The sequence below is a fragment of the Oryctolagus cuniculus genome, chromosome 7, assembly GCF_964237555.1.
Source record: "Oryctolagus cuniculus chromosome 7, mOryCun1.1, whole genome shotgun sequence".
Classification (NCBI taxonomy): domain Eukaryota; kingdom Metazoa; phylum Chordata; class Mammalia; order Lagomorpha; family Leporidae; genus Oryctolagus; species Oryctolagus cuniculus.
Window position 1 is genome coordinate 2,735,478 of NC_091438.1, and position 20,143 is coordinate 2,755,620.

At 40.1% G+C, this 20,143-nt stretch overlaps 1 protein-coding gene across 12 annotated transcripts in view; it reads left to right on the forward strand.

Moving 5' to 3' along the window:
• RABGAP1L (RAB GTPase activating protein 1 like) overlaps positions 1 to 20,143 on the forward strand; it is a 788,918-nt gene that overhangs the window by 218,866 nt on the left and 549,909 nt on the right. For 11 of the 12 annotated variants that reach the window (XM_070077150.1, XM_070077152.1, XM_070077147.1 and 8 more), the window contains one exon: positions 5,801 to 5,894. In XM_070077150.1, the coding sequence (XP_069933251.1) occupies positions 5,801 to 5,894 (94 nt within the window). Of the gene's footprint in view, positions 1 to 5,800; positions 5,895 to 20,008; positions 20,028 to 20,143 lie in introns of those variants that run through there. The other variant, XM_051856973.2, reaches the window with a different exon arrangement.

The following is a 20,143-nucleotide window of genomic DNA, read 5'->3' on the forward strand; positions in this document are numbered from 1 at the left end:
ACTCTGTCTAATTCAGTAGGAACTTTAATTTACTTTCCTTCAGCCCCCTTTATTCTTCTCCAGGAGATTGTTCGCTAAGTATCTGCTGCACTCCTGGTATTGTGTTTCTGCAGTAGGATAGACAGATCTAGCCGACACTCTGGAGGTTCCTGTGATCTCAGCTTCATTTTGTTCTTCCTGCGCGTTAGTGGGAATTTCACCTCTTGAAGCCTCCCAGATAAATCTGTTGCCCACAGTTGACTGTGTTTTGGACATATTGCTTTAAATGTGCCCAAGTTTACCAGTTTGGGCTTCTGCTGCCAGCATTTGCTACATGTTGGTTGCTGAACACAGACTAGCATCTGCTAACTGCCAAGCACAGCCTCTTCTGAAGAAGGTGGTAGGAAAGAAGTGTAAGGGTAAGAGGATTTGATTTCAGATTCAAACCATGTTGAGTTCCCTTTTTTTTATTTTTTTTATTTTTTGACAGGCAGAGTGGACAGTGAGAGAGAGAGACAGAGAGAAAGGTCTTCCTTTGCCTTTCTTTCACCCTCCAATGGCTGCCGCGGCCAGCGCACCACGCTGATCTGATGGCAGGAGCCAGGTGCTTATCCTGGTCTCCCATGGGGTGCAGGGCCCAAGCACTTGGGCCATCCTCCACTGCACTCCTGGGCCACAACAGAGAGCTGGCCTGGAAGAGGGGCAACCGGGACAGAATCTGGTGCCTTGACCGGGACTAGAACCCGGTGTGCTGGCGCCGCAAGGCGGAGGATTAGCCTAGTGAGCCGCGGCGCCGGCCAATTTGGAGCATTTGATGCATTATGTCTGTCAGGCTTAGAGCAGTGCCCAAAATATAGATGAAAACGCAGAAAGATATTTGGTAGAGGCCAGTGATTTTATCTTCCTTAGCTGAGTCTTGTTTTCCCATCTGAGTATTTGGGCCTGACTTACTATCATTTCCTGTTTAATTGTTTCATCAGGAATCTGTTTCTACTTCAAATTATGTTCATTTTCTTCCCTTCTCTGCTAATCTAGATTTTTACGCTTCTGATAACTCTTTAGGTGGTGGATAACAACTTTGGAAATTGTCAGGAAGACAATATATTGTTATCAGTGACAATGTTATGCCTCATTAGTAGGGGTTTATAGTAATAAAATAGGTTTTTGTTTCATGTAGCCATGGGCATTATTCAGAAGATAAAAATCATTTTCTCATGTGTATTATCATTATCATCATGCACGTGCATTGTGAAGCATTAGAATATTTTAGAAATTTTAAAACTCAAAAGTGAAAAATGTGATAAGGTATTGTTAGATGCAGAAACTTAATGCTGTTAATAGTTTAATATGCATTCTTCAAATTTTTTTAGAAGTTCTATGTAATCACATAGCTAATATACTTTGGATGATTTTCACATTGCATATACAAATGCTCCTTGACTTGTGATAGGGTTATATCTCAATAAACCCCTTGTTAAGTTGAATATATTGTAAGTCAAAAATGCACTTAACACACTTAACTATCAGTTATGATTCCTTAGCATAACCTACCGTAAATATTCTCAGTTCACTTACATTAGCCTACAGTTGGTCAAAATCATCTAACAGAAAGCGTATTTGATAATATAGTATGGATTATCTCATGTAATTTATGATAGTCAAAGTGAAAAACAGAAAGGTTGTATGTGTACAGTTTTGTACCAGTATAAAGTAGAGAAATTATAAGTAAGACCATTGTTAAGTTGGGGACCATCTGTACAAACTGATTGTTTAAATGACTTAATAATATTCCCTTGAATGGATACACCGTAATTTAGTGAATTAAACTTAACTGGTATATTCCTGATACTCTTTAGTGACTTATTACAAGCAAGGATACAGTGAAAACCCCTTTAGCTACAGTCCTTGATTTATGATGGTGTGTGTCTTAAGAAACCGAACTGTTTGAGGCTACTGCTACCTCCCAGAGAATGTAGGAAGCTGGAAGCAAGTATTCAACCTGAATACTCCTAGGTGGAATTCAGGCCACTTATCTGGTAGGCCAGACGCCTGCCCCAGGACTTAGAATTTAGTTGAATTTAAGATGGATTTATGTGGGCATAACTGTATTGTAAGTCAAGGAGCCTCTGGACTTAATGATAGTTCATCTTTGAATTTTTCAACTTTGTGATGTGTTTATTTGAATTTTTCAACTTAGGATGGGGTTACATGGATATAACCCCATTGTAAGTTGAGGCACATCTTGAGAGCTTGTTTGGAGGTTCTAGCAGGGGAGTGCAGCTACTTGTAAACCCTTGACCGAAGACCAGTTCTCCTCTAGCGGGGAAGGTTGTCCTCTTTGACCGAGCGTGCAGCTTCGGGAGGGACGCACATGGAGCGGTGAGGGAGGAAGGGGACACCCGCCTGGCCAGCCGGATCAGCCGAATCAACCCTGGCGATCAGTGGGGTGACAGATGGCGCAGCCAGATCGCCCTCACCTCCAGAGGCACGTCTTTATATCTGTTTGGTGTATATGTTTCTGGAGAGTAAATTTCTAGAAGTGGAGTTGCTGGAATACATGGTATATATGAATTTATAATTTAATAAATTAAAAAAGACTGCTAATAAATGATAACCTTTTGTGGATTTGCCTATACTTTTATGAAAACTAGGTGTTATCAATATTCCAACCCTGCTAATTTAGCTCTGAAAATTAATTTTCATTTCAAATTATTAATGAAGTGAGACTTTCTTTATCTATGGGTAGTTATGTTTTATATTTTGTTTTGTTGATATTAGTAAAATCGTGTTTCTGTTATTAAAAATTGCCTTGTTTCATAGGTTGGAAATATTTTTAGTTTTTTTAAAATTTGTTTTTGAATTTGTACTTTTTAATTTTGTCTATTTGAAGGAAAGAGAGAAAGAGAGAATGAGAATATCTCCCATGCACTCGTTCACTCCAGAAACGCTCGCAATAGCTGAGGCTAGGCCAAGTCAAAGTCAAGATCCAGGAACTCAGTCTAGGTCTCCCCCACAGGCGGCAAGGACCCAGCCCCTGGAGCCATCACAGGCTCCTTCCGCCTCGGGGTGTGTTAGCAGAAAGCTGGGGTTGGGAGCAGAGCCAGGACTTGATCTGTGGCACTCTGATGGGGGACGCAGGTGTCCCAGGTGGCACCTTAGCTGCTGTGGCACATGCCCACTGTTTAGCTTTTCAGCAGTGCTCTCTGCCTGACTCCATGAGAGCGTTAGATTCATAAAGTTGGTTTCTTAATCTTTGTTATGGCATTTTGATTTTGTCTCATGCTTAGGGATTCCTTTCCCAACAAGATTAAGAGTCTGAAAAATTCTCTGTGTCAGTAGTAGTTTTGATTTTTATTATAATCAAGATTTATGATGTCTATGAATGTTTATTTCATTTTCTCCCTTTTCCCTTTTCATTGTGTTCCTAGGATTTGCTCTCCAATATAGTATGTACAACTTCATCAAACATTGTTTTGGAAGCTTTTATTTAATAAATATTAATTTCGTAGGTACAGCTTTAGGAATATAGCGGTTCTTCTACCCCTCCCCCCGACCTGCCCTCCCATCTCCATTCCCCTCCCACCTCCTACTCCCTCTCCCATCTCATTGCTTATTAAGATTCATTTCTAATTATCTTTATATACAGAATATTAACTCTATACTAAGTAAAGATTTAAACAGCTTGCATCCACACAGACACAGAGAGTATAAAGTGCTGCATCAAACAGTGTTGAACCTTGGCAAATTATTATTTACTGTGGAGCGGAATAGAGTATTAGGTAGGACCATCTTGGATCCTGCATGTTTAAATACTGATTTATAAGTACTTTTTTGGGTAACAATTTATAAGTTAGGGTAACTGTTAGTCTCTGTTTGAGCTTGTCCTAAGTTTAACCTGTTTTCCAGTGTAATTTTAATAGTCCCCTTTTGCTCTCAAAAGTGTCTCAGATTAGGTGAAAAATTATGAGCTTAAAGGGGTAGTTGTTTACATGGAATAGTTTTTTAGGATATTGTAACATTAAAGCTTTGGTAGTTTGTGTTTATAGTATTCCTCCAATACATAGTAATAGTTGACTTGCTTTATTAGTTTTTTAGAGATCTCTCATTTCTATTTTTTTTTTAAGATTTGTTTATTTATTTGAAAGACAGAGTTACACAGAGAGAGGAGAGGCAGAGAGAGAGAGAGAGAGAGAGAGAGAGAGAGAGAGGTCTTCCATCCAGTGGTTCACTCCCCAACTGGCCACAATGGCTGGAGGTGTGTCAATCCGAAGCCAGGAGCCAGGAGCTTCCTCTGGGTCTCCTCTGCGGGTGCAAGGGCTCAAGGACTTGGGCCATCTTCTGCTTTCCCAGGCCATAGCAGAGAGCTGGATAGGAAGTGGAGCATCTGGGTCTGCAACCGGCACCCATATGGGATGCCAGCGCTTCAGACCAGGGCGTTAACCTGCTGCGCCACAGCACTGGTCCCACATTTCAAATTTTTTTTTAAAAGATTTATTTATTTGAGAGACAGATTTAGAGAGAGAGAGAGAGAGGTTTTCCATCTGCTAGTTCACGCCCCAAATGGCCATAACGGCAAGAGCTGGGCCGGTCGAAGCCAGGAGACAGAAGCTTCTTTGAGATCTCACTCTTGGGTGTGGAGGCTGAAATACTGAGCCATCTTCTACTGCTTTCCCAGGCCATTAGCAGAGAGCTGGATTGGAAGTGAAGCAGCCGGGTCTTGAACTGATGTCCAAATGGGCTGTGGGCGCCACAGGTGGAGGCTTAACTTACTGCTGTGCCACAGCACTGGCCCCCATTTTTTATTCTAGGAAGCTTCATTGATTTGCTTATGTGAGATACTTCCAGGGCAGTCATGCTAATGTGTATCTTCTTTGTCTTCATTGGAATCTCCAGATGTTCACTTTTTTAAACAAATTATCTCAGAATTTTTGTTTAACTAGTTTTCCTGAAGATGAAGCACTTGTTGGTGTGTGTGCGTATGTGGTTTTGGTTATATTTTACTAAATGTAATAAAATCTTTTTGTATGGATATGATCAAATCTTTTCACCTGACCAGATAAACCTTTATTTATTACATGAATATTTTTAGATGATGTATAGATAACCAGATGTGAATTAGTTTTATTTGGATCATTAGATTTTGTAGTATGCCAAGTAATACTGTTCTTAACACAGGTTCTTTGGGAGTAACTTCATGTCAATCTCTATTTTACTGTACCAGCATTGATAAAACCTTGGGACTTGCCATGTGCCAGAAAGATTTCAAGCTTGCTTATTTCATTCAGAGAGTACCAGCCTTTTCCTATGTAGTACTGTGTCAGAGGCCTTTTTATTACATAGATGAATTGTATCTATCACGTTTCCTTTCTTAGCGCCTCTATTACTGATTATAAGGTTTATAGAATTTAGAATTACTCATTTTCACCACAGACTGTTTGTATCATAATATAGAGTATATGTTTCTCATTTCCTATGTTCATATATGTGTTTTATCACTAAGTTTTTGCATTTCTTGGACTCACTAATAAAATATTAATATTTGAAAATATTAATGTGGTACAGTTTGTGAATTTTATTAGGTAGTTTCAGCTTCATACCATGTAAATTATGGATGTGAAGTTTTGTAAAATGCTTATTTGACAGTATTTAGACAAGGATAGACTATAATAATAAAGTTTCGTTATTTTTACAGTAGTTTTAATAATATAAGGAGAAGTATTGCTTAATTTTTTTATTAGACACACCATCGTATTTCTCATACTATGCAAATATCCACTATAATATATAATGTGTGTGTTTGGTTTCTATGTTTCTTCTGCAGAGAGTGATAATGAACTCTCAAGTGGAACAGGTGATGTGTCTAAGGATTGTCCTGAGAAGATCCTGTATTCTTGGGGAGAATTGCTAGGAAGATGGTAAAAATCTAATTTTTAATTAGAATTTTTATGTTTGCATAGTTGATGTTAATTTGTTGGTATTAATTAAAATCTTTGTGTTAACATAGTCTTTATTTTTTTAACATAGACTTTAGAGAACAAATGTTAAAAATGTGTCTTAATATCTTAATGGACTTTAAACATAAAAATCAAATATAATTCATAGATACGTTTTCTGTTTGGCTGGGTCTAACTCCTTTCCCTCCCACCTAGTCCCCTGCCAATAGTCTTAATTTTAGAAGATATGGTTACCTTATTATTCTACTCTGTCATAACATTGTTTAGAGTTGCCAGTTTTATACTACATTGCCTACATGTCTAAATATATATTGTTAAGGGATTATATTTCCTTTATTAAGTCTATTACCACTAAAAGGGATTGTAGAATTTAGAATTACCTCACCACTAATTGTAAACTCTGAATTGCCTGTCTTGTTCTTTCGGACTAAAACTATTACATTATATTAACTACCAAAAAGGATAGTTTGTGTATTATAATACTGTCTCTTTGTATGAGGGGCATTCAGAATGTTCACGGACAATGCGTTTTTTAGAAAAGCTATACATGGATATCAAAATTTTTTGTACTAACATTAACATATAGATGTATTTTACTATTTATTTCTGTATACTTGAAAGGCAGAGTAACAGAGAGACACTTCTTGTCAGACACACATATACACACACATACACACACACATGCACACAGAGATATCTTTTTCTGCTGGTTCACTGCCCACAGTAGCCAGGCTGGCCCAGGCCAAAAGCAGCAGCCCAAAACTCCATCTGGGTCTGTGATGTGAGGGGCAAGGATCCAAGTGCTGGAGCCATCCTATGCTGCCTCCCAGACTGAATTAACAGGAAGCTGGATTGGAAGTGTTAAAGCTGGGACTTGAACTGGCACTCTGGCCCACCCCTAAATTTATCTTTAACTACCTTTTCTATGAATGTTTTGAGTACCCTCATATTTATCATAATGTTTTTTAAAGGATATGTATATTTATTTATTTGAAAGGCATAGTTACAGAGAGGGAGGGAAAAGGTAGAGGGTGGGAGAACTCTTCCATCACAGGTTCACTTCCAAAATGGCTGCAACGGCTTGGGCTAGTCCATGTCAAAGCCAGGAGTCTGAAACTCCATCATGGTCTCCCATGTGGGTAGCAGGACTGAAGTACTTGGGCCATCTCCCACTGCTTTCCCAGGCACATTAGCAGGAAGCTGGATTGGAAGTGGAGCAGCTGGGACTGTGTGGCTACTTAATCCGCTGTGCCACAACACTGGGTCTCATAAATATTTTTTCCCCAGAAAACTTTTATGTAAGGAATACATACTTCATATATTTCATAATTACAACTTTAGGAACACGGTGATTCTTCCTACCTTACCCCCTCCCACCTACTCTCCCGCCCCTCTTCCTCTTCCCTGTCCTGTTCCCATTCTTATTTTTTGCTAAGATCTATTTTCAATTAACATTATACACATATGATTAACTCTGTTAAGTAAAGAGTTCATCAAATAGTATGAAAAAAAAAAAAAAACAACTGTTCCTCAAGAGTTGAGAGGGAGGGCTCTTCAAAGTCATTGATTCTCAAAGTGTCAGTTTGACTTCTGTAGTAACCACAGATCAGGGAGAACATACGGCATTTGTCTTTTTCGGACTGGCTTATTTCACTAAGTATGATGTTTTCCAGCTTTATCCATTTAGTTGCAAACAACTGGATTTCTTTTTTTTTTTTTTAATACCACTATTCCATGGTGTACATATCTCATAATTTCTTTATCCAGTCTTCAGTTGATGGGCATCTGGGTTGATTCCATATCTTAGCTATTGTGAATTGAGCTGCACTAACCGTGGGGGTTCAGACCACTCATTCAGATGCTGTTTTCATTTCTCTTGTGTAAATTCCCAGGAGTGAGGTGGCAGGTCATATGGTAGTTCTATACTCAGATTTCTCAGGTATCTCCATACTGTCATACATAGTGGCTTTGCCTGTTTACATTCCCACCAAAAGTGAATTAGGGTACCTTTTCCCCCATATTCTCACCAGCATTTGTTGTTTGTTAATTTTTAGATGAAAGCCATTCTAAGAGGGGGTGAAATGAAACCTCATTGTGGTTTTGATTTGCATTTCCCTGACAGCTAGTGGTCCTGAGCATTTTTTCATGGGTCTTGTCCATTTGGATTTTCTCTTTTGAAAAATGCCTGTGTAAGTCCTTTGCCTTTTCTTAACTAGATTGTTTTGTTGTTGTGGAGTTTCTTGATCTCTTTATATATTCTGGTTATTAATCCTTTGCCAGTTGCATAGTTTGCAAATAATTTCTCCCATTCATTCGGTTGCAAGGCTAGTTCAGCGTTGTGTCTGTGCAATTCAGTATGTCAGCAGGCTAAAAAGAAAAAACATGTAGTCATCTCAAAAGGAGCAGAAAAAGCATTTGGCAGTATTTGCTCATGGTAAATACTCCCAGTAAGCTAGGAATGCAAGGGAGCACTCTCAACCTGATAAAAGGCACCCCTGGAGAAGCTATGGGCAACATCTTACAAAAGATTGAAAGGCCTAACATTGGGACTAAGGCAGAATGGGCCTGTCCAGGACTGTAAAGCAAGAAAAAGAAATAAAAAGCAAACAAGATTGAACATTGGCATTGTGGTATGGTTGGTAAAGCTGCCACGTGCAAAGACAGCGTCTCATATGGGTGCCAGTTCAAGTCCTGACTGCTCCACTTCTAATCCAGTCCCAACTAATGGCTTGGAAAAAGCAGCAGAAGATGGCCCAAGTGTTTGGGCCCCTGCACCTAAGTGGGAGACCTGAATGAAGCTTCAGGCTTCAGCATGGCCCAGTCCTGGCCATTGAGGCCATCTGGGGAGTGAACCAGTAGATGGAAGGTTCTCACTTGCTCTTTCTCTGTCTCTTCTCACTTTGTAACTCTGACTTTCAAAATAAATAAATACATTTTTCAAAAAAAATTGGAAAGTAAACTATAAAGCTTTCTGGTTTGCAGAAATGCGATCATCTATGTAGAAAATCTCAAGGAATCTGCAAAACAAGCAAAAACTCTTCTAGAACCTACAAGTGGGTTCTGTAAGGTTGTAGGTTACAAGGTGAATATGTGAATGCTAATCTTACTCTAAATGCTAGTGATGCAAAATGGAATAAATATTTTAAAAGCTAGAGAAGCATCATGGAAGTAATATCAAGTACTTAAGTGGAAATATAGCCAATTGTGTGTTGAAGCTGTACTTTTAAAATGTTATGAAACAGTAATGAGTGAAATCAAGAGACCTAAATAGTGGAGAAATAGTCTGTAATCGTGATTTAAGAATTAATGTTAAGGTTTCATTTCTTCCTGACCTGTGTAATTTCAAAGAAAATTAAAGCAGAATTTAAAGAATAGATCTATCTATCTATCTATCTATCTATCTATCTGAAAGAGAGAGAGTGAGAAGAGAGAACTTCCATCCACTGGTTCACTTCCTGAATGTCCACAACAGCTGGGACTTGGCCAGGCCCCAGTCAGGAGCCAGGAACTCCATCTGGTTCTCCCAATTAGCTGCTTCCTTCCCAGGTGCACTAGGAGGAAGCTGAACTGGAAGTGAGGCGGCTGGGACTTTAGCTGGCGCTCTGATGTGGAGTGAGAATGCTGGTGTGACAGATGGCAGCTGAATCTGCTGTGCTGGAATGTCAGCCCGCTGAGTATTCTATAGCAGCCACCAATCTCATTCTAAAACTTGCACAGACCAGTTAGAATATCTAACAGAATTTTGAAAATGAAGAACAAAGTTGGAAGATATAGTACTTGATTGCAGGGTTTTTTAAAAACCTATGACAAAAGTATTAGATAAGAGATATGATAAGGATAGATGATAGATCAGTGGCACAGAATAGAGAGTTTAGAAATACAGGTAAGGCCAGTGCGGTGGCACAGTGGGTTAACGCCCTGACCTGAAGCACTGGCATCCCATATGGGTGCTGGTTTGAGACCCGGCTGCTCCACTTCCAATCCAGCTCTCTGCTGTGGCCTGGGAAAGCAGTAGAAGATGTCCCAGGTCCTTGGGCGCCTGCACCCGCATAGGAGACTCGGAAGAAGCTCCTGGCTTCAGATCGGTGCAGCTCTGGCTGTTGGCGACCAATTGGGGAGTGAACCACTGGATGGAAGACATCTCTCTCTCTCTCTCTCTCTCTCTCTGCATCTCCTCTCTCTGTGTAGCTCTGATTTTCAAATAAATAAATAAATCTTAAAAAAGAGAGAAATACAGGTACACAATTTAAACTTTTCCAAAGAAGATACAAGGATGGCCAATTGACACATTAAAGGATACTCAGTCTCATTAGCCATTAGAGAAATGGATATAAAAACTAATGTGAAGGCCGGCGCTGCGGCTCACTAGGCTAATCCTCTGCTTTGCGGTGCCCGCACACCGGGTTCTAGTCCCGGTCGGGGCGCTGGATTCTGTCCCGGTTGCCCCTCTTCCAGGACAGCTCTCTGCTGTGGCCCGGGAGTGCAGTGGAGGATGGCCCAAGTACTTGGGCCCTGCACCCCATGGGAGACCAGGATAAGCACCTGGCTCCTGCCTTCGGATCAGCACGGTGCGCCGGCCGCAGCACGCTGGCCGCGGCGGCCATTGGAGGGTGAACCAACGGCAAAGAAAGACCTTTCTCTCTCTCTCTCTCACTGTCCACTCTGCCTGTCAAAATAAATAAATAAATAAATAAACAAACTAATGTGAAATACCAATGCATGCCCACTAAAATGACCGTGATTGAAGAGACAGATAACAGCAAATGCTGACAAGAATGTGAAGAAATTGGATTAGCTTAGCAGTTGCAGTTCTCATAGTTGCTGGCAATGCTGAATGGTGCAATTTTGGAAAATAGATGATATTCTTTTAAAAAGTTGAATGTATAGACTTCTCATATGACTCTGTAGTTTCAGTTCTACCTCTCCATACTTATCCAAGTGAAATTAAAACCTGAAAATGAACATTAATGGCAACTTTGTTCATAATTGCCCAAGACTGGAAACAACCCAGATGCCCTTCAGTAAGTAGCTAAAAGAATGAACAAGTGTTACACACCCAACGATATGGTTTCAAATGTATAATGTTAAATGAAAATGGCCAGATTCAAGTAGCCTAATAATGTATTATCCCATTTATAATAAGTTCTAGAAAAGCCAAAACTATCATAATGGAAAACATAGAGATGTTTACCAATGACTAGGATTGTTGAGGTGGTATGTATTATTAGTGTGCATGGGAGATTTGTGGGGATGTGTTTATGTCTATATCTTGGTTATCGTGGTGGTCATACAGCATATATATGCATTTGCTAAAACTCATAAAACCATATGATAAAAAGGTGACTTTTGTTCTACAAAGTGTGCCTTAAATAAATGGCCAAAAAAGGGCGTAATAGTAAGAACAGTAAGATGCCCCGAATATTAGCTGGGCCTTATATGTAACGGCACTGAATGTTACCACTATATCAAAAAAGAAGAAAAAAACAAGAATGAAATTGTGACTTACAAATAGATTTTCTATTTGAAGTATGTTGTTCTCTCTCAGGATAGTTCCTACATTGTCCCTTGCACACTTTTTTCTTTGTCTTTGATTTGTAGTATTTATTAGAGGAGATTGTGTGTCAGCTGATTTTTTGTTCTGTATCATTGAAGTTATGGCATATATACATTACTGTGGCTTTACAGATATCTGTTACATAGTCCACAGTATAGTAGGCACTCATTAAATATTTACTGACTACACTTATGACTAAAGTATTCCTGACCATTAGAGATTTCTCTCTATCCAATTCTGTGAACGTTTTATGCATCAACATTTTGGTACTTGATTTTCTTTGTCTTACATAACTTTAAAAAATAAATGTTATTGTATTCCTTATTAAGTTTTAAGTACAGTCAGCCCTCCATACCAGTGGGTTCTGCATCTACTCCAACCAACCATGATTGATGATATTCAAAAAAAATTTGTGTGCTGAACATATACAGATTTTTTTCCTTGTTGTTTTCATCTTAACAATACAGGGCAATAACTATTTACATGGCTTTTCCATTGTATTAGGTTTTATACATAATCTAGAGATAACTTAAACTATGTGGGAGAATGTCATTGGGAGTCCAGGAACTAATGCCCCACACATACCATGGGATAACCATGTTCCATTGCTTGTACCTGGTACCATCTTGAACTCTAGGAAGGTTACTCGACTGCTTTGTGGCTTATTCATGTCGTGTCACAGCAAAGTGACATTTCAGCAGAATGGTTGTTATTGCAGATAATCAGGAGGAGATATCACGGCCTCTTTCAGTAGGCTAATAACAGAGAGTGAAGTGTGATGGGGGCTGTGTATAATTTGAGAGATACAAGCTGATAGAATTTGCTCATGTTTCCAGTATTGCCTGACAAAAAGAAATAATTGACTAGCTATCTTGAAGTTTTTGGCTTGAGCTACAAAACAACTTGACATTTACTCAAATACGAATGACGGGGGAGTAAGAACAGGTTTTTGGGGTAAGATCAAGGTTCGGAGGATATTGAGATGCCTTTTAGACATCAAGTGACTATATCCATTACTCAGTTACATCTGAGATTGAACTCAAGGGAAAGATAGGTAAAGAAATAATGAGGTTGGGAGTCATTAGTGTATGGACAGGTTTTAAAGCTGTTAGAATGGAGTGAGTGAGATTACTTAGGATATCATTATAGATAAAGAAGTTACACAGGGGCTGGTTCATGGAGCACTGTCAGAGGAGAACTAAGATAGGAATCAAGCAGACTAAGTCTGTTAAGAAGGAAATAAGCAAGTGCTGGTAAGTCAAGTTAGATGAAGCCTTGAGGACTCCTTTTGGGTGTCTCTAGTGACTTTGAAGAGAGCGGTTTGGATGGAGAGGTAAGAATAGAAGCCCTTGCAGACCATGCCTAAAAGACAGAGAAATCAGTGGGCAAGATAGTTCTGAAGAGTAGTTTTGCTATAAAGAGATGCCAAGACATAGGGACAGTTTGGAAGTAGATTTGGTTTGGGGGGGGGGTTCACTAAAAACTAAGATAGTCACTGTAGAATGTTTGTACGTTATTAGAAATTATTCATCTGATAGAAATTTTGTTAATGTCAGAGGGAGAGGACACAGTTGCAAGAGAAGCTGATGAGTAGGCAGGAAGAGATGGTTGACTACTGAAAGGATTGTACTTAGGAGAGCACAGATAGTTCATTGTAGCAGGAGGAAAAGCGAGGCATGATTACCGAAAGTAGAAACAGACATATAAGTGCATGTACGTACTATGTGTCCCTTGCTGTTTGAAGTGCTGTATGGTTGTTAGTGGATTTACTCATCACAAAAGCCTTCCGAGTGGTCCTGTTAATTTTGGAAATGAGAAAACTAAAGCACAGCCATGTTAGATAGTGAGTGTGAAAATGCACAGCAAACAGTAGCAGCAAATAGGTAAGTTTCTCAAGGCCTCATGGCCAACACTGATCACCTAGCAGGTGAATAGCAGAGTTAGTACTTAAAACTAGACAATCTCTGGTTCCAGAGTTACAGCTTTTTTTTTTTTTAAACCAAGCAACTAGACTGCCATTTTGCTGTAAGTAGAGCTAGGTAGTTGGATTGGTTTTTGGGGTAGGGAAATTAATGCTGGTGCCCAGGCAGTCCTTGAAGCTAATAGTCGTGAGTTTAAAGAGAGATTGTGAGAATGGCAGTGTGGTAGACAGAAAAACAAAGTGTTTCTGAGCCAGTGCTGTGGTGTCGCAGGCTAAGCCCCTGCTTGCATCACTGGAGTGCCAGTTTGAGTCCTGGCTGCTCTGTTTCTGATCCAGCTTGTTGCTAATGCTCCTGGGGAAACAGGGGAAGATGGCACAAGTACTTGCACCTTTGTCACCCTCATGGGAGACCAGGATAGAGTTCTTGGCTCCCGGCTCTGGCCTGGCCCAGAACTGAATGTTGCTTCTATTTGAGGAGCAAACCAACCAGCCAATGGAAAAGTCTCCCTCTCCATTCCCCTCTTCTCTCTTTCCTCCCTGTTTCAAATAAATAAATATTTTTAAAAGTGTTGATAACAGCCAAATGGAGATTTCCTATCTATTCCTATAATGAGAATTTTATAACTTGGTTCAGTATACATTTATGAGACATTGTCAGGGTTTGGGAGGGGCATAGATGATGACACAGTTCTTCCTTTGAAATTGTAGTTAATGTAGATGGCAATGCGTACTTGGAACAGATCATTTAACACAATATTTGAAGCACTGAGGTTCTTCCAAATTTCCCACCATTTTTAAAAAAAAATTTATTTTTGGCCGGCGCCGCAGCTCACTAGGCTAATCCTCCACCTAGCGGCGCCGGCACACCGGGTTCTAGTCCCGGTCGGGGTGCCGGATGCTGTCCCGGTTGCCCCTCTTCCAGGCCAGCTCTCTGCTGTGGCCAGGGAGTGCAGTGGAGGATGGCCCAAGTGCTTGGGCCCTGCACCCCATGGGAGACCAGGATAAGTACCTGGCTCCTGCCATTGGATCAGCGCGGTGCACCGGCCGCAGCGCGCCAGCCGCAGCGGCCATTGGAGGGTGAACCAACGGCAAAGGAAGACCTTTCTCTCTGTCTCTCTCTCTCACTGTCCACTCTGCCTGTAAAAAAAAAAAATTTTTTTATTCTTAAGTATCTTTATATTTTTATTATTATTTATTTATTTGAAAGTCAGAGTTACACAGAGAAGGAGAGGCAGAGAGAGAGAGAGAGAGAGAGAGAGAGAGAGAGAGGTCTTCCATCAGCTGGTTCACTCCCCAGTTGGCTGCAACAGCCGGAGCTGTGCCGACACAAAGCCAGGAGCTTCCACCAGGTCTCCTATAAGGGTGCAGGGGCCAAAGGACTTGGGCCATCTTCTACTGCTTTCCCAGGCCATAGCAGAGAGCTGGATCAGAAGTGGAGCAGCCAGGACTTGAACCAGTGCCACAGCACTGGCCCCAACTATTTTGTTTCATCTTTTTTTCCTGTTTAATGATAATTTAATCAATTGATTCATCCATCTTTTCCATTTTAATCATAAGTTCTCTTAAGAATTATAATAGATACTGTTGATGTAAAGATAAGTAACAGTTTACCTTCAAGGTTTATTGTTAAAAAAGCATGTAGATATTTAAACAGATAATTAAGATATAATTTATAAATGCTTCTGTATTATAGGTCTGATGGAAATTTTTGAATATACACAAAAGAAAAAAATACAGTAAAGGCTTATGTACTCACCACTTCACCTGAGTAGTTGTCTATATAAAGGCGGTGTGCAACAGACACTATAAAGCTGAGATTGCTAATGATTCCTTGTGTCTTTAGAAGAGCAAATTTGAAGTGGGAAGAAAATGGGTAACTCAGAAACTTTTGGGCAGTATTGTCATGGGTTGGTGAAGTCTGTATTTCTTCAGGGATCTTATGAATGGAATGGAGGTTCCTAGTGCAGAAAGGCTTCTGGGGTAGATGGAATTGGTAGGGTTTTTTAGCTAAAACTTAGTATAGTTTTTCAGACATAAATAGTGTCTTTAGAAATCAAAGTATTATTAATGAACTTAATAAATTAAAATCTGAGGGAACTATTTTAGAGAACTAAGATAATTGATTTTTAGACTTTAGAAAACTCACTGAAGGCCAGTGCTGCTAAGAATTTTAAAGGCTGTGAACATGTGAAATTCAGCTTTTATAGCTGGAAGACTTTCTAACCAAAGATAGTAAGTGGACATTTGAGTGGGAAAATGGGTATTCGTTTCTTACTTTAAGTAAAATCATTTTCAAGCTACTTATTTTCCTTTATGAGTATTAGAATACCAGAAAATTGTTATGTATTTCATGGACATTTTGATTGTATTCTTCATTGCTATACTTACCATCATTGTGGCCATTTGGGGAGTGAACCAGCGGATGAACAATTGATTCTCTGTGTTTCTGTCTCTCTTTCTGTAACTCTGCTTTTCAAATAAAAATAAATAAATCTTAAAAGTTCTCTTCCTACCTGAGCATCAACAAATTTTCAGGAACAAAATTTAAGATCTGAGGAAACTTGAAGATTAAAATCAGTGAACATGAACATAAAAAATTTCCTTCCTTTTCATATTAATATTATGTTACATTTTAAAAATTAAGAGTACAAACACAAACAGTATAAAATTTTTTTTTTACTTATTTGAAAAGCAGAGTTAGAATCAAAGAGAGAGAGAGAGAGCAGAGTGAGAGAGAGAGAGGTCTTTCATCTGCTGATTGATTCCTTCCCAAGTGGCTGCAACAGCTGGGGCTGGGTCAGGCTGAAGCCAGGAGCCAGGAGCTTCTTCTGGGTCTCCCATGAGGGTGCAAGGGCCCCAAGCACTTGGGTCATCCTCTGCTGCTTCCCCAGGCGCATTAGCAGGGAGCTGGATTAGAAGTGGAGCAACCGGGACTGGAACCATTTTCAAGTTATTTATTCTCCTTTATGGGTATTAGAATATCAGAAAATTGATACATATTGCATGGACATTTTGATTGTCCACTGTAGACCACAGCTTAACCCACTGCACCAGTGCTGGCCCCTGTTTTCATAATGACATTTAACCTGTTCTTTATCTTGAAACTTTCTTAATGTAGGTTGTTGTGTTAGTCTGCTTTTCTTTTCTGTAACTGAAATACCCTAGAGGAACTTCTTGGGGTAGAAAAGGCTTATCTGAGCTTCAAGTTTGGTGGTCATATCAGGATCAGGCAGCCCCATAGTCCGGAGTCTGTGGAGGCTGTTCATGTATGGTGTGGAGTAACGATCGTGTGGTAATCTAGGAAGCCAAGAGAGAACTGCTAGGCTGAGCACGAACTCAGATAATTAAACCTTTGCTAATACCACCCTCCAAGGGTAGGTTACTTCACCTTGACCCAGCCACCTCTCACCAACCCAACTGAGGCCATAATTAGATGAAGTCTACACCCTTAGTCCATCAGTAATTAATATTAAGACAGCAGAGTGTAGGAGCCGGTGCCATGGCACACTAGGTTAATCCTCTACCTGCGGTGCCGGCATCCCATATGGGCACCGGCTTCTAGTACCGGCTGCTCCTCTTCCAGTCCAGCTTTCTGCTGTGGCCTGGGATAGCAGTGGAGGATGGCCCAAGTCCTTGGACCCCTGCATCCGCTTGGGAGATCAGGAAGAAACTCCTGGCTTCCGGCTTTGGATCAGCATAGCTCCGGCCACTGGGGCCATTTGGAGAGTGAACCAACGGAAGGAAGACCTTTCTTTATCTCTCTGTCTCTGTCTACCTGTCTTAAAAAAAAAGACATCAGAGTTTAAACATCTGCATGAGTTTTGTGGAGAGAAACCCTACTCAATCCTTAACTTCATAGTTTCTGTAATTCTGGGTCTTATTTTTAAGGGAAGGAGAAATCCGCAACCTGACTTGATGCCATCCTGTCCTGTAATTGCGGTTCTAGTCCTTGTCTTTTCTGAGGGAACTTTTTCAAATGGGTCAGACTGCTGCCTTGAGTCTCTCTATCTTTTAGCCGCCTACTCTATCTCTCTTTTGTCAAAATTGCCCTCATTCCATTGGTGACCTCTCAGTGGTCACATTTAACACCTCCTCTTCTCATCTCTTGACTTGCCTGCTGTTTTTCTTTGCAATGATCACTTCCCTTTGAAATTCTCTTCTCCAATGGACAGCTTAAAAATAGAAACAGTTCTTAGATGCCTAGATAGTTTTCAGAAAATTTTCTTTAAAGGCAAAGGAAATTGGCTAGATAAGTAGATTAAAGCATTTTGAATCTATTGTAGTCAAAAAGAATTCTTGCTTTTAAAAAAGTTTGTGTGTGTATCTGTGTTTATTAATTAGCCATGTTATTTTTATTGCATAGTTTTATTCATTTATTGAAAATATATTGGAACTGGGCATTTAGTTCTAATGGTTACGAGATTGTATCTCATATCAGAATATAGGTTGAATTCCTAGCTCTGGTTCCTAGCTCTATGTGCCTGCCAGTGCAGACTCTGGGAGGCAGCGATGATGGGTCTAGTAATTGGGTTGCAGCTACCCATGTGGGAGACCTGATTGTCTTCACAGCTCCCAGCATTGTTCCCTACTCAGTGCATGGCGTTGGGGGCACTTGGGGAGTGAACAAGTGGATGGGAGCTCTTTTAGAGAAAAGAACTGCCTGCCTCTTTGCCTCACATATGAATTTTTTTAAAAAAAAGTTTTAAGAAAAAGATGAGATTAAAAGATAAATTTGCTTGACTAAAGAAAATATTGAATGTCTTCTGTATGCCAGGCATTATTCTAGGTGCTTCTGATAGACACATAAGAAGACAAGGATTCTTGCCTTGGGGAGTTCATATTCATACATTAAAAATTACAAAAAAATACACAGTATGGCTAATGGGTACCTGGTATATGTGTGGCTTTGTAAGTAATTGTATTAGATATCTGTCTCGCTTCTAGGGGAGTTCAACATATGTTATAACTAGTTGCCTATTTCCAAGTTGCTGATAGCTGCAACTAATATTGGGTCAAAGCATGGACATATGTAGTTATATTTTTATATGAAATATCAGTGATTATTTTTATGAATTACTCTTTTTTATTAGAATATTCCCTTATCATAGCTATGCACTAGCAGTATTTGTCCTGATAGCCACTAGTACTTTGTAAGTAGAAGGAAGACATATATGGCATAATTACTGTATTGTTACTGAGATAACCAATAAAAGATGTTAATGAGGGGCCGCAGTGTGGCACAGTGGGTTAATGCCTTGCCCTGAAGCGCTGGCATCCCATATGGGCACAAGTTCAAGACCTGGATGCTCCACTTCCTGTCCAGCTCTCTGCTATGGCCTGGGAAAGCAGTAGAAGATGGCCCAAGTCCTTGGGCCCCTGCACCCGTGTGGGAGACCCGGAAGAAGTTCCTAGCTCCTGGCTCAGATTGGCACAGCTCTGGCCATTGCAGCCATTTGGGGAGTGAACCATCGGATGGAAGACCTCTCTCTCTCTCTCTCTCTCTCTGCCTCTCCTTCTCTCTTTGTGTAACTCTTTCAAATAAATGAATAAATCTTCAAAAAACCAAAACAAACAAACAAACAAAAAACCAGTGCCACCAGGGGCCTTTTAAAAAAAAGGATGTTAAAGAAACAATGTTATAAATGACCTAAATATTCTTAAATGCCATTCTGTAAAGAAAAGTAGTGCATAGGTTTCTAAGAGAGGGAGAAACAACATTTTTATTAGCCTGACCAAACAGATGTCTGGATCAGCTAGAAGCTGAAAGTTCATTGAGCTGAATCATGTTATTGAAGTGTTCATTGGAGACTGTTCACTGTTAGTCTTAAAGGGATGTGTTTATGCACATATATGTATGCATATATGAATGTATAGGAAGAGATAGTCAAACTTCTAAATCTTAAGTAGGTCATTTTACAAAATAGTCTGAGCCAACAAAATAGTTAATCAAGCTGTTTGCTTTTTCATTCTACCTGTGATGATGGCAGTGGAAGGAGGAGACGATGTTAGGAGGCTTCTACAGAAGTCTTGGGCAGATAAAATTGGTGGCAGTTGAGATGGAAATGCATGGATTTTGAGGAGGTTTGGAAAATATGATCCATTAGTGTTGGTGATGAATTAGTTATGGTAAGGGGGCATAAAATAATGCCAACAGCAGTAACTCCTAAGTTTCTATTTGGACAGATGGCGGTACGAATTACTGAGAATGGTACCCTGGGAAACACTTAGGTTTAGGGAGAAGAATACGTTCCGATTTGGACTTGTTGGTTTTGAGGTGCCTCTGAACCCTTAGAGCTCACAGTATATCCGTGTGGTAATACTGCCTGGAGCTGAGATGATGAGAGAAGGAGATCACTAAGGGAAGGCCTGGAGAGACAGAGAACTTGGAACTCGAGGGCAATAAAGGAGGAGGAGGAACAGTGGGGTTTGTGAAGGGGGAGAAAGAGGGACCCTTTCTCACTGGAGCCAAGGGAACTGGAGTGGTAACAGTGAAAGGACTAAAAAATGTCCCTTTAATTTACTGGCATGTAGAAGAGATCATAAATTACTGGAGAGAAAGGTTCCCAAGAAGAAATAGGGAAGCCATGTTGAACTGTGTTGAGGAATGAGTGAGAAGACTGTGAGTATCCAGTAACGGTTTTGAGAAATTTGATGTGCAGGCCAGGAGACAGTATGACAGGGAATTAAGTGGGATTGAGTAGAGATTTCTTTTGCATAAAGGTATCTGTTGGAGTT